At 42.9% G+C, this 15,760-nt stretch overlaps 1 protein-coding gene across 2 annotated transcripts in view; it reads left to right on the top strand.

Annotated features, from left to right (window-relative positions):
- The window catches only part of PARN (poly(A)-specific ribonuclease), a 160,807-nt gene that overhangs the window by 45,796 nt on the left and 99,251 nt on the right, over window positions 1-15,760 (top strand). For both annotated transcript variants that reach the window (XM_026650747.1, XM_026650748.1), the window contains 2 exons: window positions 1,636-1,691; window positions 7,123-7,209. In XM_026650747.1, the coding sequence (XP_026506532.1) occupies window positions 1,636-1,691; window positions 7,123-7,209 (143 nt within the window). The remainder of the gene's footprint in view (window positions 1-1,635; window positions 1,692-7,122; window positions 7,210-15,760) is intronic.

Genomic DNA, 15,760 nt, shown 5'->3' with positions numbered 1-15,760 from the left:
CTGGGGCTAGTGACCTTGGAATAACATAGCACCAATTTGATATCAGTCTGAGAATTCTTCTTGTTTTAACACTTTCTGAAATTCCCGTGGTGTGTTGTTTTTTTTTTTTTTTTTTTTTTTTTTAATTAATTTTAATAAAAAAAGTCCAGCCATACCGATGGACATCTCATTAGTGAAAGAAACAAAATAGCTTGTAGATGTTTAGTTCAGATGTTCAGAGCTCCTGGACAGTAAATGTGACAGAATGCATTCCATTTATAATCTCAAGCATCACTTGGCTTCTCTCTTAACAGAATGGTTATTTGTGTGTGCAGCATATACCCCTCTTATTTAGTAAACTGTTATGCAGATAGAGACTGGTGCTTCTAATGTGGAGTGGCATGGATTTTTATCAAATTAAAAACCATTCAGGTCATCCTGTTCTGTTTTCTGGCTTACTGCATGCTGAAGCTAACAATTTTAACCAGATAGATCATAAAGAGAGGCACTATTTAAATATGAATCAAAATTATGAAAAACTTACTTTCCATTACATAGGCCTGATCTACACCTACAACTTAGGATGACCTATGTACATTGCTCATTGTGATTTTTTTCTCACCATCTGAGAGACGTAGGTAAGCAGACCTAAGCCCTGGTGTAGATGCTGCTAGGTCGACTGAAGAATTCTTCTATTGACCAGCTGCTGCCTCTCAAAGAGGGTGGATTAACTACTTCAATGGAAAAACCCCTTTAATCACTGTAGCAAGTGTTTACACTATAGACCTCCAGCACCATAGCTGTGCCTCTGTAGTGTAGACATGCCTGTAGTTTTCATAGTTTAGAGGGGGCAGCTTTTATTTGGCCAGATCTCTCATTGTTCTCCATTAAAATATTATTGGCTATCAGTTTTTAAGCTCTCCAGTTCCATTCAATGTTGATAGGGACAGAGGGTGGTGGGGAAGTTGTGGGTAGAGGAGGAAGAGACAGAGCTACAATACATTAACAGCTGACTCCTATGGCCCCCCTCTCCAACATATTTAAGCTAGTGCTTCTTGACTCCTTCCACACTGTAATCAATTTTTAATTACTTAACGGCTTTTATGCACTACCAATAAATTACTGGATTATTCTGAAATTTGTGTGTACTTTTCACATTTTCTTTCCTATTTTAATAACACTAGGCATGTATCAGAGGGGTAGCCGTGTTAGTCTGGATCTGTAAAAAAGCAACAGAGTCCTGTGGCACCTTTAAGACTAACATGTATTGGAGCATAAGCTTTCGTGGGTGAATACCCACTTTGACAGACGCATGTAATAGAAAGCTTATGCTCCAATACATCTGTTAGTCTTAAAGGTGCCACAGGATTCTCTGTTGCTTAACACTAGGCATATCGGTTTTAGAGCAAGTCGGTAAGATAACTAACATTTACTTTAAAATAATTGCACAGCATGGAGTGAGATAGCTGATGGGATACTCCCTACATCTTTCGATTTTTAAATTATTAGTGGGACTGAAGCTTTCCATTGCTTAGGGTGACTAGTACTGCTCCTGGCTACCTTAGAGAAGCAGTGTGTTGTTAAGTTTTATAATAGCCTCTTAAAGAGAGCTGTATGGCATAAGTTTGCTAGTGACACTTCTCCTTTTTGCCTCAGGTTATTTCTTATGAGGGTAATGGACATACCATATCTCAATTTGGAAGGACCAGACTGTAAGTAATTGTTTTTATTTTGCCTTGATCTTACTACTGTTCTGGTTAAAAAGGTCCTCTATAGAAGCAAGTGTAAGACAGTATTATTTCATGGGTAGAGCATGGGACTTAAATTGCAGCTGAGCTCTATTCACAACTCTTATCAAGTGGCATTAATGTACTGCTTCTCCATTTTATAAAAAAAAAGTAATCATCCTTGTTACTTTGGATGGAGGATCTGCACTACACAGTAAATACTATTGAAACAGGTTTTGTCTAGATCAGTCTGGACTCCTTGTGGGTACCAAGTTTAATATAGTTGAAGATAACAGCTTTGAGTCATCATTCTATCCTTGATCTATGCACAAGTGAAGTGGCCCAAATTAAAGTTTGCAGTCTTAAATAGCCATTTTGTCTCATCTCTTGCAGTAAGTAAAGGATGCAAGGTAGTGAATGTTCAGTGACTGAAAGTAGATTGACAACTTTGCTTCAAAGTTCACCAAAAATGTGTTTAGCCTAAATGTAAGAATTTTCAGGCCAAAGGATATTTTGGTGAAATTAGATGGGGATTGAAATCAGACCTTCAAATAGAATCAGTGTTACCTTGATTCTGGATTCAAAACCATAGAATGCTAATGAATAATTATTTATTTTTGATTAAGGCTGTTGAGCCAGAGGTTCATTTTCACACCAGGTTATAACTTCAAGAGGGAAAGCATTGCATGGACCCTATCATCCTTACAAACATTAGAGATCTGAACCTTTCATGACTTGATTTATTTGGTTAAAAATATGGGAAGGTTTTGGTCCTTGATTAGCTAGAGGCTTAAAAATTCTTCATCCCTGTGCTTAAGGTTTTCTTTAAAAAAACATTGGAGCCCTACAGCTTTGTCCAGACACTTGAAAAACACAAGTCTGTTTGTAGTCTTAATATGCACTACAGCAATAGTAAATATATAATCCACAATAAAAGAGTGGTAAAAGACTAATTTCATGTCAAGACTAGAATTTTTAATAACATTTTAACATAGGAAAGGTTGATATATCAATACCCACATCATTTTTTGTTTTTTTAGGAGAAAAAAAAATCTCAGTGACTTTGAAACATATCACTCAAGAGGAACATTTGCTTTTGTCCTCAAAATAAAACTTCCTGATAATAGCCATTTATCCTCCTTTTTTAAAGATTTTTTTTTTCTGTACATTGAATAATTCTGACTAAAAATAGCCTTTTGTAACTATAACCTTTTGATGGTAGCTTCATTAAATTCACTGATTGGAGGCAAATAAGTACTTCAGAGAGAAATTTAATTTGAGAAGGTTGTAACCTAGTTATTGGGATAGTTACAGTATGGCTTTATTGGTATAATCATACCAATATGATTATACCAATAAAGCCATACTGTAACCAATATGCATATGTTGGTTTAGTTTAATAGTAGGCAGATGGGAAATAAGCAACCTCAATGTAAACATTTTTAGGATCATTAAGAGACAATGCCTGAGCTACTAAGCTGTGAAGTTGGTACTGCTAGGTGCTAGCAAAATTACAAAACTCAGTCTGACTGCCAAAAAGATCAAAAGGACCCTAAGAGAGTGTCTACACAGCAGCTGGGAGTTGTGATTCCCAAAGGGAGTAAATATACACATTCTAGCTCTGCTCAAGCTTGCACATTAAAAAGAGCAGCGTGGCTGCGATGCCACAAGTAATGGCTTGGGCTAGCCACCCAAGTACTTACCCAGGACATCAGGTGGGATTGCACTCGGGCGACTAGCTTGACTGCCATAGCCACAATGCCATTTTTAGTACTCTAGCTCAAATAGAGCTAGTATGTGTATGTCCACTTGCGCTGGGAATCAGCCAGCTGCTGTGTAGACACACCTTAAATGATTAAAAATTCACTTTAGAGAGGGGGAGGCAGTTGTTAGGGAGCTGTTCAGGGGAAACAAACTGACTGCTGGAGGATGTGAAGTAGTTAGGCCTTAAACTTCCATGGTATGGTAACCTTAGGTGGGTAGACATGCTTTGTTCCTACTAAGATTTAACAATACTTTGGTTTGCGAAAGCTGTTTGGTCTCCTGTATTATCCATTGGTCTCAGGCTCCCGAAGGGAAGACTTGCAGGTGCCTAAACCACTTGGGCCTGCTGGGTAAGCACAGTTGATCAATGGGATGATCTGGCCCAGGACCTATCGTAGGAGTGGAAGAATCCTATGATTCCACTCAACAGAAATAAAAGCACAAGGCCTCATATCTGAAGGGGGTGCACGTAGAGTCCAGAGATGTGGCTAGTTCTGCAACTGTGACAGATGTTACCTTTATGCCAAATTATAGAGCAAATATATTTCAGCTATCCTAATGCTGTAAAAGTTATAGTGTAGAGGAATTCAATAACCCATCCTCAATCTCAAGAAGTGATGAATATGAAGAGGCTTTCACAGCAGTTAAAATTGATTACTTTTGTATTAAGAACACTGTATAAAACAATGGTTGCTGGTGAAATGACTGAAACTTTCCTATCCTGACTAGGCATTGGTGTTCATCAGAAGGACGTTACAATATAGGGGGTAAAATTTAAGAATAAAAAGAAAATGTGGTAAGGTTCATTTATTAAGGACCATAAACAGTTTATTCTGTCTAATTTGGAAACAGATGCTATTCAAACCTTTATCTTGAACTGGGAAATTTAGAGTTCTAATGCTAGACTAATTGAGTTGCAAAGATTAAATAAAACCCTTCAAAATATTCACCATCAACTCTATTTCACAACAAGAAATAGATCTTCCTTAAACTAGTTTATGAAATTTGAATTTTTGTGCCTTAGCTCTAGTTTGTACTGTACTTTAGGTGTGGCTATTTTCAGCACTAAAATTTCTTAGTGTACAATTTTGTGCTTTTCCTTATAGTAGAGTTACACTTGTCATAATTTTTTATATCATCTGGCTTCCCCTGCAGCTTTAGCATAACTGTATTTAATTCAAATTCCCTTTTTTGTCTGGTGATCTTTGATCTATTGATTTGGTTTCCAAGATACTAACACATAATGGAGGGCTTAAATTAAATATATTTTTTTTAACAAACTTCATTGGAGTGCATTTTTTTATTATCAATTACATTTCTATAAATATTAAAATCCTATTCTGAAAGGCTGAATTACTCCATTTATGTCCCACCGGAAGCTATCATCATCTAAGTGGCTTCCATAGAAATGATGGATTTTTGTATACAGAGCTGATTGAATTGAGGGAGAGCAGCAGGGTAGGTGTCTTTAAAACAAAGTTCCTCTTTTCATACAAATATTAGGCTAAGATGAGTATGCCACAAATTGAAATTGCTGACACTACTTATGACACAAAGCACTAAACACACTGTTCATTTTTGGTGTTCAAAGTAACAGTCTAATTATCCAGCATAAATCAATTGTAACTCCACTGAGAGGCGAATACCCCACCCCCAGAAATCAGGGAGTTTTGCCATGGACTCTGAGTCTGGGATTTCACCCAATATAATAAGCAAGTGCAAATGAGAAGAGACTCAAGTCCTTGATCTATACTGGTATGTATGCTACTAGATTTAAATTCATGATCAGTTTAAAGGTGCTAACTGTGAGTTTTGATAGCAATCTTAGTTACAAAATTATAGAAAAAGAAATAACCAAGATACAGGCAATATAAAATGTGGAGGGGTTTCTATTGTCACTATCCAGTGTTGCCTGTAAATCCCACTCATCTTAAATCAGTATATAATTGCCTTATCATGGAGGAGAGAAGCTGTTTGATGTGAACTAGTTAGATGTACATATTTTTTTGATATACCTCAACATTCATATTTCAAACCTGTATTTATCACTAATGCCCATATATTGATACTTTGTGCTTAAGCCTGTTCCTTTCACTCCAGGTTAAGACTTGCTTGTTATATGGATCTGTAGGTTCCATTAGCACTGAACTACTAAGGGAAGGTTACATTGTCAAGATAGGTGTACTCTCCAGCATTAGACAGAGCAGTCACTTCATGTGGTGGAGGGCTGGAGTGCACTAGAATGTAATACCTTATACTAGCTAGTAATGGTAGGTGGAGCAGCTAGGGCCCAACAGAGGACACTGTGAAATCAGTGCACTTAGCATTACTTGTCCTTGTAGAAAGAGTTTTGCATAAGACTTCTGAGGCCATCTTTTTAAATATGAAAATTACTATTCAGAGCCATACAAACTAGAAAATAATACCTAAAATAGAAGGCTTTTCAATTTCTAAACTCTAATCTGAAGTCAAGTAAAGTTGTCAGAAAGGCTTACATTGTACAGGATTCAATGTACAGGGAGCCAAAATGATCAAAAGCTACCAAGCAATCTATTAGTGCAGGGGTTGGCAACGTTCGGCACGCAGCTCACCAGGGTAAGCACCCTAGCGGGCCGGGCCAGTTTATTTACCTGCTGATGCGGCAGGTTCGGCCGATCGCTGCCCCCACTGGCCGTGGTTCCCCGTCCCGGGCCAATGGGGGCGGTGGGAAGCGGCACGGGCCAAGGGATGTGTTGTCCGCGGCTTCCCGCCACCCCCATTGGCCCGCGATGGCGAACCACGGCCAGTGGGGGCCGCGATCGGCCGAACCTGCCGCGTCAGCAGGTAAATAAACTGGCCCGGCCCGCTAGGGTGCTTACCCTGGCGAGCCGCGTGCCGAACGTTGCCGACCCCTTTATTAGTGCTTTTTAAGATTAAAAATTTCTTTTTAAGATTAAAATTACACTTGTATAACCAGCAGTTTTGAAAGTTGACAGAGCAAAAACTTAAAATATGAAACGGCCTGTACATTGCAAAATAGGTTTCTGTACTGTACAGACTAAAACGAAGTTGAATTTTTAAATTAAGGTACTCATTCTTCTTTTAAAAAAAAAATCCCAGATTTATAAGGAATTCTTAATAGGAATTTTTAGTAAGATACTCCTGGAGAGTATACTAGAAATGCTAAGCTGTTTCCTTAGCACAGTTTAGCAGTGGTGGGAATTGCACTCAACTTCACATTCCTGGTTTAAACTGGTTAACTGAGGATGATTGTTTTATATTCTAATTTGTATTTGGTACTGTGTGAAAACATAATTAAGAACTGTTTTACAGTAAGTTTTGTTTCCTTGAACTTGGTGCAAAAGAGATGTAAGAGACTGGATTTTCATGATTACATATGAGCAACGCTGGGCAAAAAAGGCACGTACGCAATTTGTGAGCAGTTACTGCTTCATGCACAGTTGCTTCAAATGCATATACAAATGGGCCAGTTTGATTTAAGTAGTAATTTTCATGCATAATTACAGTAATTGTAAATGCACCAGTTTTCTGTAATGAGTAGTTGCCAACTCTAACAGTTTGAGTATACATTTTAGTTTTTTCTGATACACTGAACAATTCAAACAAAATATGAATACCTGATAGCATTATTAAATGCATTCTTATCTTGCAGTGCAGCCAAAACGAGACCATGTTCTTCATGTTACATTTCCCAAAGAGTGGAAGACTAGTGATCTTTACCAGCTTTTCAGTGCCTTTGGTAAGTAATGTAGCTGGGTTCCTGTCTGCCTAGGAAACTGTCCTGCTTTTGATAATGGTGGTCTTGAACAGATCTGTCTGTACCCTTTAACCATGGTTGTAGACTGTTCAGCTGCTAGAGTAGATAATGCTAAATCATGATTAGCCTATAGCATATTTGTTGCATGGGTGTTGGACATCTAGCTATGTCATCCTCGTGGTCGTTAGGTTTTGCAAGATGTACTCTGCAGCATTCGGGGAGAAAGGGAGAAGCAGATGTGAAAGTTGACCCAGGGTTTGGGGAATTAGTGGAATGAACTGAGTGGAGGGAAAGGAGTAAGAGGATTATGGAGGAGAGGATGATGGTGATCATAGTGTCAGTGAAGGGGAGGAGGATATGGAGGTAAGGTGCACTTAAGTTAAGGAGGGAAGGAGGTGGCTAAGAGGAGCAAAGAAGTCTTTAATATCAGTGGATTGTAGGTTATGGAAGGAATGAGACTGAGAGGGGGAAAGTGTACAGTACTAAATAAGGAAAAAGTAGTAATCTGAATATAGTAGATGAGTAATATTTGAGGAGGAGCATTGCCTGGTGAAGACAAGGTTAAGAACGGCCAGGGCAGTGATTAAGTAAATTGATCTAGCCAAGAATTGAATAAGGAAATGAGAGTAGAGTTGCTGAAATCCTCAACATGAAAACTGAAGTCAGCAGAAGTGCAGGATTTGGATGAAAGGAAATTGCAGATCAGAAGTCAGCCCTCCCTGACTCCAGCAGAAGTTTTATGTATTCTGATGTGAGAATGGGAAGAGTAAAAATAGAGTTGTTTTGAGCAAAGAGGGGAAGATGTAATTGAGATGGGAAAGGAGTGAAGGTAAATGTCATGGTGAGGGATGGCCAAGTCTAGTGAGGTAGAAATTCAGTAAAGCTAGTAGACATTAATCAGAGGGCTATTAGCAACTGCTCAGCAGGGTTCTGTGCAGTGGAGCTCATACTTCAATCCTGGTGTTCTTGTCCATTGGTTCCTGGCTGCATGTGTTTTGAAAAGACACAGAGCTGCATATCCTACATCTGATAGTCTGGATGTTTTGGGATACGGGGAACAATAGGGAGAATGGGAACAACCTTCATACCAACTGTTTATTCACTATGTATGGGGGGAGGGATAGCTCAGTGGTTTGAGCATTGGCCTGCTAAACATAGGGTTGTCAGTTCAATCCTTGAGGGAGCCATTTAGGAATCGGCGGCGGCGGGGGAAACGGTTAGGGACAGTACTTGGTCCTGCTAGTGTGGGCAGGGGACTGGACTCGATGACCTTTAAAGGTCCCTTCCAGTTCTATGAGATAGGTATATCTCCATATATTATAGTGTGCATATATAGCACAATCTTCATTATTTAAATCTTCATTTGGAGCTTCATGTTCGTTGTTAGATTATAAAACAGAAGGAATATTTGTGATAATCAAATCTGACTATCTGTGTAACACAGACCGTAAGACCCCCTTGAATTAACTCCTGTTTGAATTAGAACATATGTTCTAGAAAAACATCCTATCTTGATCTAAGTTTCCAGAGATGGAGAATCCTGCACAGCCCTTGGTAAAATCCAATAGCTAATTGCCCCCCACTGATTTTTTTTTTTTTTTTTTTTAAATTGTACCTTATTTCCAATCTAAACCTATTCACTGTCAACCTGCATCCATTGGATCTTGTTATGCCTTGTCTACTAGATGGAAGATCCTTTCAGTGTCAAATTTCTGTTCCCTATGTAGGTATTTAGAGACTGTGATCAAGTTACTCTTCAACCTTCTGTTTGATAAGCTAGATAGATTGAGCCCCTTAAGTTTTTTCAATAAAATATGTTTTTCCAATCCGTTAATCATTATTGTGGCTCTTCTCTGAACCCTTACCCATTTTTCAACATCTTTCTTGAATTGTGGACACCATAACTGGACACAGTATTCCAGCAGTGCTAACACCAGTGCCAAATACAGTAGCAGTAACTTATTCCTATTCAGTATTCCCTTGTTTGTTCATCAATGAATCACATTAGCCCTCTTGGCCACAGCGTTGCACTGGGAACTCATGTTTAGGTGACTATCTGCCATGACTCTCAAGTCCATTTCAAAGTTGCTGTTTCCCAAGATAGAGTCCCTCATCCTTTAAGGATGGCTTGCATTCTTTATTTCTAGATGTATGACCTTACATTTGGCTGTATTGAAATGCACATTGTTTGCTTATGCCCAGTTTACCAAGTGATCCAGATTGCTCTATGTGAGTGACCTGTCCTCTGTTATTTGCCACTTCCCCCCATCTTCATCATCTGGCAACTTTATCAGGCATGGCTTTTAATTCTAGTTCACTGGGAAAAAATGTTAAATAGCATAAGGCCAAGAACCAGTCCTTTCAGGACACCCAATTACTGATGATTCCCTGTTCAAAATTTTGAGACCTGATAGCCAGTTTTTAATCCATTTACTTTGTGCTAATGTTTATTTTGAGTCATTCTAGTTTTTAACCAAAATATCATGCAGTACCAAGTCAAATGCCTTACAGAAGTCTATATTAGATCGATACTATTATCTTTATCAAACTTTTAATCTCATCAAAAACATATCAAGTTACACAATCTATTTTCCATAAACCTCCGATGATTGGTATTATATTAGCCTCCTTTTTTTTCTTTTTTAATTCTGTTATTAACTATTAATTTTTTTATTATCCTTTCTGTTAGTTTGACAAAGGTCAGTGTCATGCTGAAAAACCTATTATTGCCTGGGTCATCCCATTTACCTTTTTAAAAATATTGTCACCACATTTTCTTTGTCAGTCCTGTGGAACTTCCTACCATCTAAGCATTTTAAACCATTTTAATCTAAGCCTTTCAGCATCCTAGGGTGATGTTATATAGTAGTACTTCTGCTTTACAGATGGTAGAAATCGAGGGACAATGAGGTTGTGACTTGCCAAAAGCCCCCAAAGGAAGTCAGTAGTAGTCATAGAAGTAATAAATCTCATCCCACTACTAACAACTAAACAGTCCATAATTTTTGAAAAAAATCAAGGTCTCTGATTTTTTTAAAAATAAAATCTCTTGTTTTGAAGAGCTCCAATACAAGGTTTCTGATGGAAACACTTGAAACTCTTTCAGGATCAGCCAGCCTCTGCAAAACTTAAAGTAATAGAAGAAGCAGTCTTAGATTTTCTAGTTTGAAAAAAAAATTCATAGATTTCAAGGCCAGAAGGAACCATTGTGAACATCTAGTCTGACATCCAAAATAATTCTTAGAGGTTATCTTTTAGAACAACAGCCAGTCTTGATTTAATAATTCAGTGATGGAGAATCCACCATGACCTTGGTAAATTGTTCCAGTGGTGAATTCCTCTCACCGTTAAATTTAAAGCTTATATTCAGTCTGAATTTGTCTAGCTTCCATTTCCAGCCATTAAATTGTGTTATGCCTCTCTGCTAGTCTGAAGAGCCCGTTATCAAATTTCTGTTTCCCATGTAGGTATTTCAGGACTTTAATCAAGTCACCCCTTAACCTTCTCTTTGTTGGACTCAAGAAGCTCAATCCAGTGAGCTTATCACTATAAGGCATGTTTCTAATCCTTTGTCATTCTTGTGGCTCTTTTCTCAACTCTCTCCAATTTATCTACATCCTCCTTGAATTGTGAGCACCAGAACTGGATGTAGTATTCCAGCAATGGTCTCACCAGTGCCAAGTGTGGAGAGGTAAAATAACCTCTCTACTCCTATTCGAGATTCCCCTGTTTATGCATCCCAGGATCATTTTAGTTCTTTTGGCCACAGCGTCAGACTGGGAACTCGTTCGGGTGATTGTCCACCCCAACCTCTAAATCTCTTTGAGTGTCTGCTTCCCAGCATAGAGTCGCTCATCCTGTAAATATGGCCTACGTTCTTCTTTTTCTTCGAGAGATGTTCCTGTGGGTGCTACGCTCCAGGTGTTGGTGCACCTTCACTCGGAGATTTTTACAGCAGTACTTGCACGGGCCGTGCACACGCGGTGCCTGCCCTACGCGCCGACTGTGCCTCAATAGCACGCAGCCCAGGCTCCTCAATTCCTTCTCTACTGTCCTGGCCTGAGATGGAGCTCAGCAGTCTTGCTCAATTATTTTTTTGCTTTAGATAGATGTTTATACATTTTACCTAGTTTTTTAGTCAGATAAGCATTACTACTGGAACCCGTGGGGTCCTACAGCAGGCACCACAGTAGCTGGCACAGCCCATGCAGAGGCGACACTAGATCTCCTCCTGTACCTGTGCACGCTTCTGCGACGGATGCACGGGAGCAACCTGCAGCGGTGCACGCAGACAAGGAGGCACCTGAAACCTCTCCAAATAATAATAGTTCATCCTCCTCACTGGATGAGGCTATTATGTCCCCACCCCCAACAACAGCTGATGATTTTACTTATTTTCAGGACCTCTTCAAAAGAGTGGCTAATGAGCTCAGGATCACTCTGGAGGAGGTGTTGGAGACTCAGCATGAGCTGACTGACCTATTACAACCTTGAACCTCCTCCAAGATCGCTCTACCTATTAATGGAGCCATTATGGACCCTGCCAAGAATATCTGACAAGCCCCAGCCACCATACCCCCTACCGGCAAAAGGGCAGACCGAAAATGCTATGTCCCCTCCAGGGGTTCAGAATTCCTTTTCACGCACCCAGCACCAAATTCACTGGTAGTAGAAGCAGCCAACCAAAAGAACAAACAGCAGCGTTTCTGGTCCACTCCCTCTGATAAGGACAGCAAAAGAATGGACCTACTTGGCCGCAAAGTTTATGAATCATCCATGCTACAATTTGGAGTGGCAAACTATGCAGCCCTACTGGCCAAATACAATCACAGAAATTACGGGAAACTCATGGATTTTATTAATGACATCCCAGAGGACAAGAGACAACAATTCAAAGCAGTAATCTCTGAAGGGCAGATTATTTTCCACACGGCACTGCAGGCTGCCCTCGATGCTGCGGACACAGCTGCCAGGTCCACCGCAATGGCCGTAGTGATACGTCAGGCTTCATGGTTTGCCTCCTCTTCTTTCCCATGTGAGATACAAAACACCGTAGAGATTCTCTCCTTCGATCGTGAGAAGTTATTTGCAGCACAAACCAACGAGGTGCTGCACACCATGAAGGATTCCAGAGCGACGCTCAGATCCTTAGGCATGCATACACCGGCAAGTAGGAGCAGTGGAGACAGTGCCCGATCCACACAGGGGAAAGGGTGTTTATTCCCACTGCCCTTTGGCCTCTCAGCAGCACCCTGCATCTTTTCCAAGATTCTCGTGGTGGCAACGGCGCACCTACAGAAAAAAGGAGTCATAATTTTTCCTTACCTGGATGATCGCCTGTTCAAGGCGCAGACTCTCGAGGAGGCCATCCAACCCGCGCAGATGACCATTGACTGCTTCCAGGGTCTTGGCCTACAAATAAACAAAAACAAATCCACATTAACTCCTACTGAAGGACTAGAGTTCATAGGCACTCACCTCAATTCCATAACCGGACTTGCATCTCTCCCATCCGACAGATTCAACACCATAAAGAATCTTGTCTCCAAGTTGCAGAACAGCCCGCAGGCCACTGTCTGCCACTTTCTGCAACTTCTCGGACATATGGCCTCTTGCACTTTTGTTGTCAAGAATGCATGCCACTGCCAGTGCCTACAGGGTTGGATGACCAAATGTGCACAGTCTAAACAAACTTCTGTCCATACCTACCAAAGTCAAGGACTCACTCGCATGGTGGACTCTTCCACACAACCTCTGCTCCGGAGTCCCATTCGTGCAGGAGTCCCCCTCCGTTATAGTTACCACGGATGCTTCCCTCACGGGCTGGGGGGCACGCATGTTACGGCACACCACTCAGGAACTCTGGTCCCCTATAGAAACCTCTTCGGCATCTTTCGTGCCACAGACAGCGCCGGCACCACCTTCAGCGGCACCATCATCCAAGGGAGCGGCACCGCTGGCACAGACCACTCCGGCACCATGTCTCCAGGCAACAGCACCGTCAAGGGCTCCAGCTTCAACCTTGCCGGCACCGTTGGGCTCAGCTCCGCGGGATTTGTCAGCCCTGGCACCAGCAGCGGTGCTGAATCCCCCATCAGCACCGGCACTGCAGCTCAAGTACTGTGTGCTGAGGGATCCCAGAGGGGCGGAGGGTAGCGAACAGGGCCCGCTACCCGTCCTCTCATCCTTGTCTGATGAAGCAGTTGCGGGGACATCGACGGCCCCGGCTCTCGAACAACCATGTTCTCCAGCAGCTAATGAGATGGGCCACTCAAAGCCTGGGGATACAGGCCGAGGAGGTGGAGCAGGATTTGGACTGTGTTGTGGACATCCTTGCTCCCTACGGCCCATCCAGGGTTGCTCTGCCACTAATAAAAATAGTAGTTGATGTCCAAAAATCTGTGGCAGACCTCCGTTTCTCTGGCCCCTACAACCAAGAAAACCGAGCAGCGCTACTTCGTACCGTCTAAGGGGTACGAACACCTTTATACCCACCCTCCCCCAGACTCCTTGGTGGTCGATGCGGCCAATCAGAGAGAGCACCAGGGGTTCCAAGGCTCCACCCCTAAAAACAGGGACGCCAAAAAGCTGGACCTATTTGGCCGAAAGTTCTATTCGACCAGGGGCCTACAGCTCCGCATAGCCAATCAGCAGGCCATTGTGAGCTGCTACGGACAGAACACCTGCTCGGCAATGGCTAAGTTCGCGGAGCTCCTGCCTCAGGACTCTCGGATGGAGTTCTCCGCACTTGTGAAGGAGGGGAAGTTGGTTTCCCGGGCCTCTCTGCAAGCAGCTCTGGATGTGGCAGATGCAGCCTCATGCACGCTGGCCACAGGAGTGGTGATGAGGCGAGGCTCCTGGCTACAGGTCTCTGGACTGCCCCACGAGGTCCAGCAGACCATACAGGACCTCCCCTTCAAGGGATCCTCCCTGTTCCCTGAAAAAACAGATAAGAGACTTAACAGTTTGAAGAACTCTAGGGCTACTCTGCGCTTGCTGGGGCTCCACACACCAACTACCCAGTGCAGACATTTTAGGCATCAGTCTGCCCCTTGGCCTTATCAGCCGCAGAACCACCAGGACGCTCCGCGTAAGCGAAACAGGAGTGGTAGGAGGAGGCAACATCCCTCCTCTGGGCAAAACTCTGGCCAGACCAAGCCTCCGCTGGGGCCTAGACCACCCTTTTGAAGGTGCGGTCGAGGACGGCTCACCAGTACGGACTCTGGATCCTTCCCCTCTTACCTTCTCGTCCCGTCTATTCCCTTTCTACCATGCCTGGTCCCAAATTACTTTAGACCGCTGGGTGAACCGCACGGTAGAGAGGGGATATTCTATCTAATTCTGTGCCCTCCCACCCCCTTCCCCATTCCTCTTCAGGGACCCTTCTCACGAACAACTTCTAATTCAGGAAGTGCAGTCCCTCCTCTCGGTGGGGGCAGTGGAGAAGGTTCCTCAGGAGCTACGGGGCAAGGGGGTTTTACTCCTGGTATTTCCTCATACTGAAGGCCAAAGCGGGCCTCAGGCCCATCTTGGACTTGCAGCAGCTCAACAAGTTTGTAAAGAAACTCAAATTCTGCATGGTCTCGCTAACCTCCATTATCCCCCTCACTGGATCCAGGAGATTGGTACGCCACCCTCGACTTGAAGGACACGTATTTTCACATCGTAATAGTCCCACATCACAGACGCTACCTCAGATTCGTGGTGAGCAGCGGCGACTATCAGTTTGCTGTCCTCCCGTTCAGACTGTCGACAGCTCCCTGAGTATTCACAAAATGCATGGCAGTCGTCGTGGCATTCCTGCGCAACTTTTTTTTCCTTACCTTGACAATTGGCTGATCAAGGGCCGCTCAAGAGCCCAAGTGGAAGTTCAGGTCGAATTCATAAGAAGGACCTTCCTCAAATTAGGTCTCCTCCTAAATGAGGCCAAATCTACTCTGTCCCCGGTGCAGAGGATAGAGTTTATAGGCGCAGTCCTAGACTCGACTCAAGGTGGGGCGTAGCTCCCGGAAGCCAGGTTTCGCTCACTAGGGGACATCGTACGGGGCCTCAGACAGTTTCCCATGACCACAGCAAGGAACTGCATAAAGCTGCTGGGACACATGGCTGCGTGCACCTATGTGGTACAGCACGCCAGACTCAGACTGCGCCCACTCCAGTCTTGGCTGGCGTCGGTGTATCGGCCAGCCCGAGACGCTCTGGATAGCATCATAACCCTTCCCCGCCCGGTGTTGGACTCCCTCCTATGGTGTCTCAACCTGCGAGTGGTTTGTGCGGGAGTGCCCTTTTCTGGCCCTCAGCCCTCTCTCTCATTGGTGACAGACGCCTCAGATCTGGGCTGGGGAGCTCATCTAGGGGACCTCAGGACACAAGGCCTCTGGTCTCAGGCGGACCTTGCTCTGCACATCCATGTCAGAGAGCTGAGAGCGGTGTGCCTGGCATGTCACGCTTTCAAAACTCACATAGCGGGCAGGTGCGTCTCAGTTCTCACGGACAACACCTCAGCGATGTTCTATATCAACAAACGGGGGTG

The sequence above is a fragment of the Terrapene carolina genome, unplaced genomic scaffold, assembly GCF_002925995.2.
Source record: "Terrapene carolina triunguis isolate 2854851 unplaced genomic scaffold, T_m_triunguis-2.0 Scaffold93, whole genome shotgun sequence".
NCBI classification, from domain to species: domain Eukaryota; kingdom Metazoa; phylum Chordata; order Testudines; family Emydidae; genus Terrapene; species Terrapene triunguis.
The sequence above is the reverse complement of the archived record's forward strand: the minus strand, read 5'-3'. Positions and strand labels throughout refer to the sequence as shown.